General features: G+C 41.4%; 1 protein-coding gene across 2 annotated transcripts in view; it reads left to right on the forward strand.

Annotated features, from left to right (window-relative positions):
* Positions 1-6294: 6294 nt before the first annotated feature.
* AFG1L (AFG1 like ATPase) overlaps positions 6295-16266 on the forward strand; it is a 71066-nt gene continuing 61094 nt past the window's right edge. Inside the window, exons 1-2 of one of the 2 annotated variants that reach the window (XM_049818145.1) lie at positions 6295-6428; positions 14255-14478. In XM_049818145.1, coding sequence (XP_049674102.1) covers positions 6323-6428; positions 14255-14478 — 330 coding nt within the window. In that variant the 5' untranslated portion in view covers positions 6295-6322. The remainder of the gene's footprint in view (positions 6429-14254; positions 14479-16266) is intronic. The other variant, XM_049818144.1, reaches the window with a different exon arrangement.

Consider the following 16266-nt stretch of genomic DNA (forward strand, 5'->3'; position numbering starts at 1 on the left):
TCTTCTCGCTGATTCCTCCCGCTTGGGGCCCGCAGGGAGTCCCCTCCTCTCGTCCAGGGAAGGAGCCCCTGTGCGGCGGCGCGTTTTGGAGGGGAGGGTTGTGCGGTGCGGTGCGGGCGGCCCCGGGAGGCCGCGCCGTGAGGCGACCCCGGGGGCGGCTCGGCTGGGCCTGGCCCCTGGTGAGGCCTCGGCTTCGGCTGATGCGGTTGCACGGATCAGGGACGTAGACAGACAACGGCGATGCGATTCGGTCAGCGCAGCGGCAAGCTAAGCGATTTTTTTTTAAACTGAAGAAGGTTTTAACAACACGTGGCGATAATGGTACATAACTCCTGGCTGCGGCTTTTCACCTGCAGCCCTTAAAGAGTGCAGAAAGGAAGGATTGCTGTTCGTGACGGGTGGGGCATCCTAGGTAGATTAGGTTGGTATATTAGCCAGAAGCATAACCTAGGTCTCGGTGTGAGAGAGTAAGAAATGATTTTTGCAAAGGCATTGTCAGTGGACGTGAACAAAACTGTATGTATCAAGATCAGGGAAGAAGGCAATGCTGTAACCAAGATATGAAATGCTGAGAGCCAGGGTGAAAGGACTGAACAGGAAATGCTGTATATGCAAGGTGTTAGGCAAAAGGAATCGGCCAGGTATTAAGTGTAGGCTGGAGGAGATGCCTACCAAAAGCTCTGTATTGAAAACAAAGTTTTCAAGGTTATTGACCCAACCTGAAAATGAGATGGCAATGTTGCCTGTAGCAGCCTTACAGCTTTTAAAAAACCAGCAAGTTCTTGAATTCTCACAAATTATATGCATTTAACAGCGGTATAACTAAGTGGCCCGGTTTTTATATCCTCACAGCTTACAAATGTAACAGTTTGTGCTCATTTCTTATAAAGGAAAGGATAAGAAAGGAAAACTGTGTTTCCAGAAGGGGAAGGTGGTTTAGGACATTGAAGAATGATAGAAAAAAGAACGACAGAAGGGGAGGAGGGGGGCTGATGTGATTGTTCCCTCCCAAGACATTAAGTCTTTGATTCTTCTGTACCTGTCTCAGGTAGATGGTGTGCTACGATAAAAGCAATGTTGCCAAAAGACGTGGAATGCTTGCCTTTTTGGTGCACCTAAGACATCAGTGAATAGAAATTACATTGACCCATGGCTAATATTTCTAAATGACTCAGAGGTCTTCCAGAATTCTTTTATATCTCATAACAGTACCCCTCCAATGATTAAAAGCATATATAATTTTCCTTGTGAAAGTGTTCTGAGGTCACTATGTTCTGTGTCTACATAACATTCTGTGCAGGTAGAATGAGACTGTAGGAAACTAGTTACATTTTTTTCTAAAAATCTGTGTCTAGGCAGTAGGCAAAATAGTAGGCTGCCCACAAATCACAGCTGAGAGATTCAAAGTTAACATCTGGCAAGTTTGGTTAGCAGTTGTCTGTGTTAAGAAAAAGATAATCAGAAAGCAGAGATGAACCCAAAGTACAAAAATAGCCCATCCACATAACCAGTGTGCCGTAGGTGGTTTGCTTGGTAAATTTTCTGTGAATTTCCTGCTCGTCACTCCTCCAGTATTATTTCTCCCCCTTACTAGTGCACCTTCCTTACATCCTTTCTTTATGCTAATAGCTGCCAACTCTTCACTTTATAAACAGAAATGAAGCTGACAGAGCTTTATAAAGAAGGAGTGGAAGGGAGCCTTACCTGAATTATACTAGTTATTAAACTGGTCTTGCAGCAAGGCAAGAAAAACCTCATTAATTCTACTGAGATTACATATGCATTCATCTGGATAAGCTTTTGTTTGTTACACGACCTGTGCTACCACATCTGACTGCAAATGTGAAGATATGGCAAAGCACTGGTATTGTCTTAAGTAAGTATAATGTCTGTCTCCTGGCTAAGCCTGGTTTCATTTTCTATTCCAAAGAAACAGAAAAAGTGCCTAATACTGTATATTTGTGAAGTTGGTGAGCCTATGGTGAATCAAGAATATAATTTGTTCTAACGCTGGATAAATAACTAAGAGTGAGGCTTAAATTGAATGCTTCTCTCACAGCATACCATCTTAACACCATTGTTCTGTCTGCTTTTCCTAATAGAGATAACTGGTGGTGGAGAGCTGCTGTATGGAGGCAAGCTACAGGGAGTGAATGTTTTAGTGCCCGTGTATCAATAGCATTGGTAAGTAAGGAGATTACAGTGATTTGGTGAGGTCTCCCACCTCAGTTTTTTTCACTGAGGTCAGATACAAATCCTCTGACCTGGGAGACAAAGGGGAAGATGCCCTGCTTCATGGCTAGCCCCCCCTTACATCACGTGAAAGCGTACATGCCATGCTGGCTAATGAGGCAAAGAGAAGGAATGAAAATGAGGGAGAATCAGAGTCCTGTGAGCCTCCTTGTTTCCTTCCAACCCTCAGAAAATGCATTCGTTTATTTTGAATTATGTTTGGGGTGTTTTTTGCGATTCATGAGACTGGAGTTACACTATCTGTAGTTGTTTCTGCTTGCAAAGAAAAGAAAGTTTTTATTCTGTTTCTGACATGAACTTTGAGCCAAATTTCAAATCTGGAGGGAGAGAGGTCAGCTGTGTTTGTAGGTCCAAAGATTAGATGCAAGAAATCAAGCATGTAGAGTAACAACCAAGAGATTAGGTACTCATGGATTTGTTACTCCACGTTATTCAACTATGACACAAAGATTTTCTGGCACAACTTGAAGTGGCAATATGAATACCAGAGTCTCATAGCATGTACCCACAGAAGCAGGTATTAATGTATTATTAATTCTTAAATTTGGTATAGTAATACCTCTCAAGTAGTTTTTTGTTTGTTTGTTTTTAAAAGAGAAAGTCACATTTAACTGGAAATGAAACCAAATCTCTCCGTTATTCAGTTAGGGTTCTCCAGCCTTCTGCCAAATGCCCATGTTAACACATTTTAGTCAACACAGGCATATTTTGTCAAAACTTGTGGGGAATGCTGACTCAGGATATGGCAAAACCCACAAGGCATTGAACTAATTGTGCAATGCTTTATGTGGAAAAATGACTTCCTGATTCCTGCATTAGCTGCCAGTCCTTTGAAGCATGGTGTTTGAATGTCTGCATTGTATACTTATCATCCCGATAAAAATATTAAACCTATAAATAGAATTTGTAATATCCACATATTTTATATATATATTCAGATTTAACTATTGTATTCAGTTCCTCTTCTCCATTTTTATACAACATTATCTCTTTCCACAAGGGATGGTTCTCATATCCTTCTAGATTCCTTAATGTTTAAAATGTCATCCACCACCTCACAGCATTCATTTCTGCTGTGAACTCCTTGTTCTGAGAGAAGCTGAGTAGAGTCCATGTAACTGGAAAATTGTGCAATGAATTTATAGCACATTGAGCTGTTCAAGCTGACTGAAATGCAAGCTGTAAACAGAAAGTGAAAATGGCTGTAAATCCATATATTTGGGAGCATTTCTGCAGCTTTTTTAATCTGAGGCTTTATAAGCAACATAGACTATTAATAGCATATTTGATTGTCTTGAAATAGATGAGGTTAACAGCAAGTTTCCTCCAGGGTGTTTTGACATAATCCCAGGAAAATGCCTTTTGTTGGAAACTGTGTTGGTGAAAACTAGCCACAAAATCCATTTTCCTAGAGTAGGCTGAATGGTCAGCCCTAGATCAAAAGTACGTTTATGTTTGGGAGCCAAAGATGTTTCCCATGGTGGGAATGTCTTGGAGCCTTGCAGGCAGGTAAACCCTGTCCTCCGTCTAGGCTGAATGGTCAGTCCTAGATCAAAAGTATGTTTATGTTTGGGAGCCAAAGATGTTTCCCATGGTGGGAATGTCTTGGAGCCTTGCAGGCAGGTAAACCCTGTCCTCCGTCTGCAGAAACTCAGAGGGCCTGGCAGAGACCCAAAGACCCTTGGACACATACATCCCTATGGGGTTTAGCACATCAGGATTGCTAAAAGGAGTGCAGTTTATACCACTAGAAGCCAGAGGGGGCCTCTGGAGGGGTTTTATTATACCCCTGATTTTTATACCTGTTAAAGACCACCTATGCTTTTGGCTAGCTGGCAGACTAATAATGCAGCTGGGTTGAAAAAGTGTCAATTTCTAGACAGTTGCAATGTCACATTTTTGGAGGCGAGCAAGGGGACAAGTACAGGGAATGAAGTATACAAGCGTACCACAGAACGGATCTGTATCTGTTACAGGACATTAACCATGCTAATCTACAGAAGCATACTTGAAAGTCCCATTCTTTTAGGTTAACACCAAAACGTGGTTGAGCCAAGTGCTTACAGACAACGCAGATTCAGTTCCTGGGGTGTGTGATACAGCGTATGGTGGCATTTCAGAGTTTGCCAGTGTATAGAAGGCTCATAGCATTGCGGAGGGTTTATTCACTTAGGTAGATGATGTCAGAATAGACCCAAGAGGGAAGTTTTTCTATGCTCCTTTGGATAACAAGGTTAAGAAAAAACCAGTGACAATTTAAATAAATCAGATGTTTTTGCTGAAGATTATGCTGTCATTTTCTCCAATTATTCCTGACATTTCACCCATTCGTATTGTGATCCGAGTTAATAATGGAAGAAAAAACGGCTCTTGTTGCCTTGTTTATTCTTTGTTCTCAAGGAGATAAGCTGTTTATAAAGATAAGTTATTTGTTATTTAAATCACTTTTACTGAAGTTGTTTGTTTCCTTGTTTGAGCTTCTAAAAATATTGCAACAATTGTGAAGCGTCTTTGAGACGTCTATTCAATTCACTATGATTTGTACTGGAATTCATTCCTAAATGGGCACAGGTGTTGATAGCTGTAACATGCTAGAATGAGTCAAAACCAATAAATGCTCAATAAAGGAAAGATGAAAGAAAATGCACTGAAAACAGCTCTTCTAAGATGTGATAAATTGGCACTTTAGTTCACTGCTTAATTAGGTATGTAGCTCTGAAGATATGTCTAGAGCAACTACATATTTTAAAACAGCTGAACATGTTCAAACATAACTGTAATCACTGTTAGTATTTTCAAGATTAAAAACATTTTTTTTAAATTTAGCAGCACCATTTAGGATATAATCAACTTCTGTTAGCAAGCAATTCTATAGTGCCCTGATGTAATATTTTGCTATACTCTTTATGAAAAAAAATAAAAATTGAATAATAGTCTGTGAAAATTACTTGTTCACTTTTTCATGTTGAAATTTAACTCTAGAATAAGATACAGGAATTATGATGTTGCAAACCCAAAAGTCAGTTAAAGCATTTCCTTTGCACTTTTACCACGAGCAGGCATTTTGTTATCTCTTTCTTGCACAATGCACTCCATAGGCAACCTCTTCTGAAGCCCCATCCTGACCTTTGGGTGCATTTCTGACGGGAACGGAGGGCCAGCCAGCCAGCAGGCGAGTATTACGGTTAGCGATTCCCGAGTGCCAGTGCCTTTCCGTTGGAGCATAGGCTTTTTGTATTGCGCCTTTCTGTCAAAAGAGCTTCGTAGGCCCAACGGAGGTGGTTGGGTAAGACATCAGGTACTTACCGAACGAGGTAGGCGGTCGGCCTTCTCCCAAGGAGCCCCACGTGGGTGTCTGAACTGGTACTGCCAAGGACGAGACTTACTGTGTGCTAAGCACACACCGACAGTATGGGACTGAATTGGCCTCTAGGTTTTGCGTTATCTTCAGGGAAATCTGCTTTTACATTAATGTATCTTGCTGTTGCGGCTTAAATATTTGTTCATGGGCCTAAAAGTGGTTGTAGTGCAGATAGGCTGTAAGGCTGACCAGGAGTATTTGTCCTTAATATTTTACGGTTCACGCTTTTAAAGGCAAACAAACAACACAAGCTAGAAATCACTGACAAATGCAAATTCGGCTGCCAAAACTCCTCAGTGACGGCCAAGCTGGCTTGAAAGCAGCTGCATCGGGTGCGGCCATGGTGCAGCACGACACAAATCACAAGCGAGATTTGGTCAGGCGAGCTGTTTGGAAAATCGGAGCGCGTGGATACGGCAGCCGGGTACTATAAAGGGCACCAGTGTGGCACTCGGTGGGTCCCTCAAGTGCGGTTTGTGCCGAGTGGCCGGGGCGGCTGCGGCCGGCTCCTCAGGGGCCGCACCACAGCCTGCGGCTCGGTTTTGGGGGCAAAGGGAGGGAGGGGAGCCGGGGACCCCCGCCGGAACGACTCGCCCAGCACGGGCGGAGGCCCGGCTCCTCCGAAGGACGGCGGCCGTTGCCCCGGCGGGACTCCATTTCCCAGCGCGCCCCGCGGCCCCGCCGCAGAGGCCGGGCCGGGAAGGGAAGATGGCGGCGCCCGTGTCGCCCTTGGTTACTGCGCGCTGCCTGCTGCGGGCTTCGGCGCGGCGCGCCGCCCGCCTGCTACCGGCGCGGGCCGCCGTCCTGCAGAGAGGTCAGTACCGCGGCGGGAGGGGGCTCGCCGGCCCTTGCGCCAAGCCCTGTCCGCAGCCGGACCAAGGGAGAGCGAGCGCCAGGCTGCTGGAGCACCCCGTAGGGAGGTGCAGCGTGGGGCGACCGCGGGAGCCGGTGCGTCCCTCCCCGCCGCACCGCGGGTCTCCCCGCTGTCGGAGGGGGGGGGGCCGGGCCGAGGGGAGGGGGCTTGCCGGGGCGGCGTGGGCGGCAGCCGCCGGGACGCGCACCGGGCCCGCCGCGCTGGCGTGCCCCGTCCGTGTCCCCGTGTCCACCGGCCCGGGCGGGCCGGGGCGGCCCGGCCGACCACCCAGCCCCGGAGGGGCCTCGCGTCCCCGGGCGGCGCGGCCGGGAGCTGGCGCCGGGAGTCGGCCGCGGTCCCCTGGAGCGGCGGGGGATCCGTGAGCGGCCCCGCGACTTCCCGAGTTAACGGTACCGCTTTCCCCTAGTCACCCGGGCTTCAGCGCGCTGCCCGGTGCAGCGCGTTACGCTGCGGCTGCATCGGGAGCTTGGCGGGCGGCGAGTGCGGCAGCGTCTGCCAAAGCTTTTGCTGTGCTTTAGGATGCCTGAAGGGACTTTTTTCCCCCCTTAAGGATCCTCCGATGTGTAACAACAGCTGAGCTCTAGGCAAATTTATGGGGAAGTAGGTTCTGTTAACTTGAGGCTTAGGTTAGAGGCGGAGGTCTCTTTTCTTCGGTGAGAGCTATTCGTCCTCCACCAGTCTGACAAAAGTGTGAGAATTCCGTAGTCGTCAGGTGAGTCCCAGAGGTCTGAAAGTCAGTCAGCACGTCTCGGAGGACTGATAAGTGTTCACATACACACGCTATATTGCGACCGTGCGATATTTATACATCCTAAGGAAAACGGACAAGCACTACACTTAGTACTAAAGTTGTATATGTTTTATTTGATACTGGTCTAACACTTTAAATCTATGTAGATTGTTTTTTATAACCAACATACTACTATTTTAAAAAAGTTGTCAGAGCAAATCCAGTGGCTTTAGGAATAGTTCTTCAACATCCATGTTAAAGGGAAGGTAGTCCTTACATATGTTATTTGAGGACAGCTGCAAGGGTGGGCAGCCATCATTGAATTGATTTATAATCTTGCTTTTATGATCACTGGTTTATAGTTTTTATTTGTTTTTGTGATTTGCTTTCCACAATTTTGTGAATCCTTTTAATTAAGGAAAAGGTACAAGTAGTATTTGTGTAAAGTTGCAGATTTGCTGATAAAGTTTTCTGTCTTTTTCTACTTTCATATGTAGGTCAGATTGTTAAGTGGGGTGTGCATGGAAATAGTACGAGCAATCTTATTTCAGAATAATGTCACAGGCATGTATGCAAAAAAGCAGAATTCTAGTTCCAACTCTGATGATTCTCTAGAAGCTTAAATTCTGCTTCATACTGCCAGAATGAATGGACTGCAAGAAGGCTAAACAGGGATTCAGTGATACATCTAAGGTCATATAATGAGACAAAGATGGGAGGACAGGCCAAGTCCTTGTTCTTGTATCTTGGCTGCAAACTGCCTTTTCTGATTTAAACTGCTCATTTCAGCAGGTATGGTTTTGTTTTGTTTTGGTTTGGTTTTTTTCCATTTGTTTTCCATGATATTGACCTAACATTTTCAATTTGCGCAGGTAACTTAGCCCTCCCTCCCCCCCTATGGTTGGTTGGCTGGACTTTGATTTTCTAAGCATTCTATTAAGCATTGGAAAGTAAATAATTCTTTTCAGATGGCCTCCTCTCCCACTCTTCTCATCAAGCATTGTAAAATATTTCAAAAGGAGCAATTGTTTGGTGTTATTATAGGACTATAAATGTATTTTCTGCTTTATAACCAACACATGATCTCTTTCCTGAGAAGCTTACATGCTAAGTCTTTTTTCTTCTGAAGGTTTATGCATGTGCTTAACTTATCAAAATCCTTGTACACTATGGGGCAGTTTACCTATTTGAGACTGATCCTGCAAACCTTGCACATATATGTAATAAAAGATGAGACAAGAGAACATTATTTTTATCTGTAGGTACTAGCATACAAAAACCTTATCTTTTCTGATATTTTGCTACCTTCATGCCTATTCCTCTGCAGGAAAATAACCTTTGGAGCTACAAGACTGTACCATTGCCCTTCCCCATCACTGTGGTATCATCTGAAAAGGAAAGAATTTGCAGCAGTCCCATTATCAGCTTAATTATGAGTTTAGCGAGGTCTCTGATACCACCATCTGCCTGTTGATAAAAGTGCCTTCTAACTTCAGAGTCCTTTTCTTCTGTCACAGCAGCTGTGTTTCATAGGCAGTTTTAGCAGCTTTATGTTAAGGTTTTGGGGGTTTGAAGCAGTTTGGCTTCATAGTGACCCAAACTAATATTCAGAACTTCAGTTTGGATTGTTGAAAGCAGGACAATTTTTAAAAGTTACTTTCTATTACCTTTTTTTTCTGTGCCCTCCCCCCCCCCCCCCCCCCCAAATTCCGGTGTTTGTGAAAAGGTCTCAAGGCAGAATTCTGTCTGTAGAGCAGTAATGAAACAGATGTGATTCCTGTATGTTGCCTTAACACTGGTTTAGCAGAAGCTGTTCCAGCTTCTTGATTGTGACTGTCAGCAAAGATGGCAGTTGGGTGATTTTAGGGTTGTTAACTTTGGGGCAGTTGTAACCTCCATGAGTTTGGTTTGGATGCGGTTCTTGGACAACTATTAGATAGAAATATTTTTTATCTTTAAGACAAACAGTAATTAACCATTACAGCAAAGCATCATAGGAAATGGTTAATTCTCCATCTCTTATGTCTTCAGAATATATTTTCTTGAAAATATGCTGCAATCAACACAATTCTTGAGTGTAGTTCAGGGGTAATTAGATAAATTTAACTTCCCTTATACTTAGAAAGGTCAATGTTGTCTTCCAGCCTTAATCTCCATGAATGAAAACTGTTTCTGATCATTCCCATGAGGGAGTGGTTTGAAGCATACATACAGCACGAGGGTTAAAGGTAATTTTTTTTTTTTCATCAGTCCCCTGAAGTGCTTTTTTCAACTTTGTTTCCAGAATTAATAATACACATTTTCATGTGTACTGTGAGTGACCCTCTAGTGAGTTGAATATTGTAATCTGAAGCATGACTTCCTTTTGCAATAAAAGGAGTTCAGTTCCATTTGTTTGATCTTTGCTGCTTTAGCTGGTTATTATCTATCTGTCATGGTTTTTCTTTTTCATCCTATTAAAGGTCTACAAATCTAATCATGTGTTTAAAAGATGTTTAGTTCGAAGGCAGTAAGAGATCTTGCAGACCAAATTTAAATTCATCTGTGGAAGTACAATAGTTTTTCTCTCCCAGAAGTGAATAATCATCTTAAATTCACATGAAAGCTTTTTGTGCTACTTGAAATCTTATAGATTAATAAATTCAAAGGTGTCAGTTTCTGCAGTCATGGAAAGATAGCGAAGATGAAATTCATGTTAGGGAAACCCAGGTTCTTTTCCTAGGCCCTGAAATATGGGGGAGACAAGGACCTGCTAGGATTTTTGTCATGGGAATTATCTTCTGACGGATTTTAAACATCACAGTTCAAAACCTTACATAATGATATCCAACTGCTAGGAAAAAATATAAGGATTACCAGGGCGAGTGGTAATTGAGGGCACGGTTCTGTGCTCTCAACCTCCTGGCTGCTGTCAACATCAGTTTTTGATATGCCACAACCTAGCTTCCATTTCAGATTGTCTTCTTATATAAATAACTCTAGTGCCTGCCTCAGCTGTGACTGTTGCTTTCATAAGCGTTGTCATTGAAACTTGCACGCCTTTTTCCTGTGTCATCTCAGACATCAGTTCTAAGTGGCAGTAGGAAAACATGTCAACATACTGATTAGTTTTTCAATTTGCTGTTCTTTTTCCAGAGCAGAAGTTCCCTGGACTTAAGAATACTTTTTATTTTAATGTAGACACTTATCTTTGCAGTGGTAAATTAATGCCAGAATGCTGAAGGTGTCTTAAGTTCCCTACTTTAAAGGAATTTTTAATAATTTCAGACTGGCATTTTCATTAGGCATTCATACATTAACAAGTTTTTTTTGGCTTTGGTGAGATTTTCCCCTCGGATTTCTCCAAGGCAGGACTTTTCTGTGTGTATCACAGGTCTTCACTGCAGCTTGGTCTGTTATCCTTGGATAGACAAGCAGAAAGGCAAATGCAAACAGCTAATTTTATGGCTTGAAATAGAGATTACACTTAAATATGTTAGGAGCAGAAATTTAATAAAAAGTTGCAACCTGGTGGCAACTCTTGAAGAAGCCTGGGAATGCCAGGCTAAATGTGCTAACATCCAACACTGTCCTGCTCCCTGGAGGTGGTTATGGATAAACGCATATCTGTAGTTTTTACACTGTTCTATGTAAAACTAGATGAATAATGAATTGACATTGTGCTTTTCTATAGTTGTATCTAGAACACTACATAGAGGTAGAAGATGCTTTTTCTGTGTGTGTGAAACTTAAAAGATTTCAGAAGGGAGCTAATAAAAATTGAGTTCATGTAATACAAAGATAATGAAACAGGAAGAGATAAATTTAAAACCATCTTTTGCAATATGGAGGAGAAGGCTGTAGGACTACGATTAATGTGGTGAATCATGGGTGATTCCTATTCTAACAGTAGTTTCCTTGATGTAAAGTTATGGAAGGTAATTGCCTTGGTATTCCTCTGCTATGTATTAAAATTTCTGAAGTTTCCTTTTCTTTACCAGTTTGGGAATAGATTACTATAGAAGCATAGTTGTGTGAATGATTTTATAATTGGTCTCACAAAATGAAGGTTAGAAGGGAAGACCCACATTTTTTTCTGTCTCTTAGGGTAGTTTACCACTTGAACAGCTGTCTTCTGCTGATTTACCTCTAAAACCCCTATATGCTCCTTTCTTTTTAAGAGCATATGCCTTTGTTTAGCTGCTATGAGTTTGAGTTTATCACTTACCAGTTACTGGGTGTCTCCTGGTACTGTGTTACAGTGTATCCCCATGATACTTAAATCCCAGCATTTAGTGTTATTTTAGGAGAACGGTGAGTGATTTGTCCCATGACACCCTCTGTCATCACTTGTGCATAGTCTCCATCTCCATCATTTGTTAATGACAGAGTACTTTCTTTCACTCCCAGAATGGTTAGCTGTAGGTACGTGTAATCTGAGACAAAAAACATGCTTCTGAGCAGTCCTACTGGTGTGCTTTGTCCATGGCCAGGCAGGTCATGAGCTACAAACCTTTTCTTATCCTAAATCAGCTTTTATTTGTTTTTTTTCTCCAATCTTAGGGTAAGGAGTAGGAACTGATGGCTTTATAGATATAATGGTACAATAGGGCACTGGCTGTCCCTCACACTGGAGCTCTTGGAGCCATCAAGCTCTACGTGTTGTGAAGGCACGGATAGTTTAGAGGTGCAGATCACAGGACTGAGGTTAACTTTATGTGGGAGTGGAAAGGTGGAAAACAAGACGAAAAAACTTTGAGAGATAATCTGTGCCTTTCCCCCTTCCCTTTAGAGGTGGGTCAGGTATTGCTGAGCTGTGTCTGACAGTTTTTTGTCAAATTTATTTTTCAAATTCACTCCCCATCAAGGAAAGTTTTCCAATTTCTAGATTATTAATTGATTTCACTGCCTTAATTACAGTTATTAAGGTAACTGTGTAAATACAGTTTATTTCCTTTTCTCAGTACCCTGTGTGTATCTGGAAACAGCTATGTGCTTTTCTTTAGTCTTCTCTAAAGGTTTTACTCAAATTTTTGCAATAACAAACTTTGAACTTTACTCTCTTTATGTAATCTCTCTAGCTAGGGATGAGCTAATTACTTTTAATTCAGAGCAGTAACTCAATTCCTTCAGGGCAGGAGAATTTGTTGTAATTATTGGCTACAGATGTAAACAGTGACTGCCTTGCTTTGGAGAAACTAAGGTGTTACTTGCAATAAATAAACATAATTTGGTCTAATTGTTCAGTTTTATCCTTTTTTATAACTATATTAATTTCATTTTTCTTATAATATAAAACTTTTCTTGTGCCTATTACAACTTCTCTGTGGGTTGTGACCCATGGTTTAACAAATAGTCTTTAAATCATCTTCTACTCTCCCATTTAGTTCATACCTCTCATGAAATATGATGTGAAAATCGAGAAGTGTGTTCCAGGGCAGACTATAGCAGTATTGAGTAAAACTGTTTTTTTCATGTGTGCTTATATTGCCCCTCATATATATACATCGGAGTACTTGTGGCTCTTTAGTTTATTGTATGTTTTTTCTCCAATAGTGTTAATGATGGCGTCTCACTGTCAGTTTGTGATCTGGTGTAGTCCCCGGATCCTTTTCTACAGAGCTGCTTTTTAGCTGGTCATTCCCCCTCTTTTAAGTTCAGTTATTTATTTGCTCTAAGCACCATATTTTGTCCCTGCTGAATTGCATCCTATTTGTATTAGAGTCTTTGTCCAGTTTATCAGAATTGCTTTGCCTTCCAGCATGGGTGCAGCCCCCTCCTGACTTACTGTTACCTGTGTTCCTAGTCCATGTACTTTATTTTTTCATATACAGGTCATGAATGGAAATTCTGGATTGCACCAAGCTGAGATTCTAAGCCCTCTCTGAAACTCTACTACAAATATACACCTAGTTTAACTGTAGTAATTATTCATTACATAGTTTTTCTAGCTGTTTTTATACCTACTCAAAAGGAATTTAATTTGCAATTTACTTTCCTGCTTTATATATGAGAATGCTATGTGACCCAATGACAAAACAGTTACTGCAATTAAGATATTTTTTCCTTTACCCACTAAGCACGTTACCTGGTCAGGGAGGTAAACTTGTTGATCTCAGGCTGTTCCTGAGGAGCTGGTGTTGCCCTTTATTTGTGATGTTATCTTGTTAAGTTCTTTATTTAAAAAAACCCAAAACAATAACAACCAAACCCCATCTGTTTGTACTTGTTCCAGTATTTTTTAATGTTTTGAAGTTGTGTTGACTGACCTATGAATTTCTGGATTTGCCTTTCTCTCCTTTTTAAAGACAAAAAATGTTTCATTTTCCTAGTGTTTTGAAACCTCACCTGCCTTCAGTGAGGCCATTGTGTTGCTTAGGAAACTTAACCTAAAGCATTTAGGGATGAATTTCCTTAGATCTCACAATGTTCAAAATATCTAACTATGTAGTCTATGATATGCATTTTTCCTACTCAAATCTGTTTCTTTTATTGTTGCTACAAATTGTGTTACACATGATTATACTTAGCCTTTTAAATGACAATGCAAGCAAAGAAGATATTAAACACCTTTTCAATATAGTCCATTGTTAGATTTCTGATCTTACCAATTTAGCAAGCCTTTGTAATCTTTATGTTCTTTCCTTTCCTAGCTATATCTCATCTTGTGCCTGGCAATTCTGACTTTTTTTTTTTTAATGTAATTTAAATAGAATTCCTACTTGGGCATAGCCTTGTCTCTTCTACACAGAAGATAATGCCAGCAGAGCAGGCTGTGGCATTGCAGGGCTTCACAGCTATTGCTTTGCTTACTGTGGTCTTTGACTCTTTAAACTTGCTTACAAAACTCCTGTTTTGGTGTCCACACTAAACGTGTTCACTACTAAAGTGCGAAGTTGATTTAGTGAAAAACAATGGCGTAACATACTCTAGTGGTTGCATAGGTAAGTGATGTATATATGTCTTTGCGTAAAATATCAAGAAAGTGTGTTGTCTATGATTATAAGAGGATGCTTTTCAGAACTTCTCTATTAATAATCTACTTTTCATTTTACAGCATACACAGCTCAGGCAGATGAGAAGACAGTCCCTGGTCCTTCTACAGATTCTAATGCCAGAGCCTTATTGGTTTGCAATGGACCTTTAGAACATTACGACTTTCTGATTAAGCAAGAAGAGCTGAGGAACGATAAGCAACAAAGAATAGTTGTGCAGCACCTGCAGAAGCTGCATGAGAGCCTTAAAGGCTACAGCATCAGTTCAAAAAATCTTCTCTCAAAGGTGAGGTTTATAACAATAGAAATTTTTTTTTTTTACATTTATATTTGCTTATAAGAATGTGCTTAAAAATACATAAATTTCTGTCATTAACATGAGTCTTATTTTTGCAGCTGGGCATTTACAGATAGATCATTGTGTTTGGATCTCTGTTCTTTCTTTTTTGGTTTGTAAAATTCCAGTGGCACTCTAGAAGCAACCAAATTAAATATTATTGAAATAATTCTATAAGAAAATCTGATATGATTTTGGTTGTGTCCACGGTCTGCCTTTCCTAAAATGTCATTTGGCTATAGGAGAGAGGGCCATAGACCAGGTTTTAACTCTCAAGCACTGGTGTAACACGTGTGTTTTTGGGTTACTCATGCTGAATGTTGATGTTTTGTGTTCTAACAGATCTTCCATGCATGTAAGTGAAATTAGCCAGCAGAGTCTAAATAATCCAAGCTAAATAATTTAGCTTTTCAGAGCATTATCATATAGATCAGACATGACTTTGTAAAATAAAAAGTCCATTCTTTCCAGTGTTGTTAGTCTCCAGCTGAGGTAAGGAAAGAAGGCAGAGATGTGATCTGCACCCCAGTTGTGTTTTTCGGGGGCATTACAGCTCCTTTTCAAAGTATTAACAAAAATTCAGACATATCCCTGTTGCACAGTGCCTTAGCAACCATAGTGCCTTAGCATTAGTAATGCTAAGAGCCTGCTGTTGCAGCTCTGTAACTTCCCTGAAGCTGTTGAAGCAGCGTCTTCCAGAGCCTCTGTGACAGTATTTTTCATGTCTTGTTCCCATGCTGTTATTTTCAGATTGTTGCTCTTGTGGCCTTGCACCTGCAAATCTTGATAGTGTTATTATAGCAGGTTGTCGTGGGAAGCAACTAGAACTGGTGTGAGAATCCCCCCTCAGCTTTCTGTGCCTCTTGTTTTGTAGATTTGAGTTTATATCCCAGAAAACCAAACATAGCGCCCAGCAAAGTAGGTAAGACATTTAATTACTAAGTAAATATTAGGCAATCATAGATGTGCGCAGAAGCTGAACAACCAGTGAATATGCTTCATTTGCACCTGATTAACATACTCCAGTCAGCACAAATAGTCATAAACATGGTGAAGGGAAGCAACAAAAATAGGGCGTTTGACTGAGTCTGATGATAAAAGTATAGTGCTGGGAAAAAAGCATAGCAAAATATTCATTGCCATCAACATCTTCACTTTCCCTGCCTGCACTGGAGAGTTACCTCCCTACCCCTAAGAGGAGAATGTCTGGAAGCTGTCACTGCTCTTCCCAGCCAGCCATTGAGTGTTTCTCTTTTTATTTTTCTTGCACTACTTTTGTTTTTATTTTTCATCAGAAGTAACTTTCACATTTATAGTCAAGGTATGCTGTCAGCTGCAGACCTAGCTAATAAACCTCCATGTCAGGCTTTCTCAGCATCTGTTATGCAACACACCTCATCTCATGGGCATAAATCTAAATATCTAACTCTATTGAACTTGCTACCTAACCATATACTCCCCGTTACAACCCCAAATTCTCCTATTACCTGGCACAAATACTGTGTTTTGTTTGCATGGCAAGCCTAAGTGACCAGGGAAGCCAAAACCTACAGGGCTCAAGTGCCTTTAAATGACATGCTGTCCTCTGCCCTTTAGGTACCAAATGACAAGTTACTACTTTAAGGCTCTTGCAATGTATATTGGCTTCAAGGCATGAAAAACATAGAGAAGAGTCAGTGGTATGAAAACAAGTATTATACCTGTAAACAGCCTGTGTTACGCCTGTAAATGTGCCTG

Source organism: Accipiter gentilis, chromosome 15, assembly GCF_929443795.1.
Source record: "Accipiter gentilis chromosome 15, bAccGen1.1, whole genome shotgun sequence".
Taxonomy (NCBI): domain Eukaryota; kingdom Metazoa; phylum Chordata; class Aves; order Accipitriformes; family Accipitridae; genus Astur; species Astur gentilis.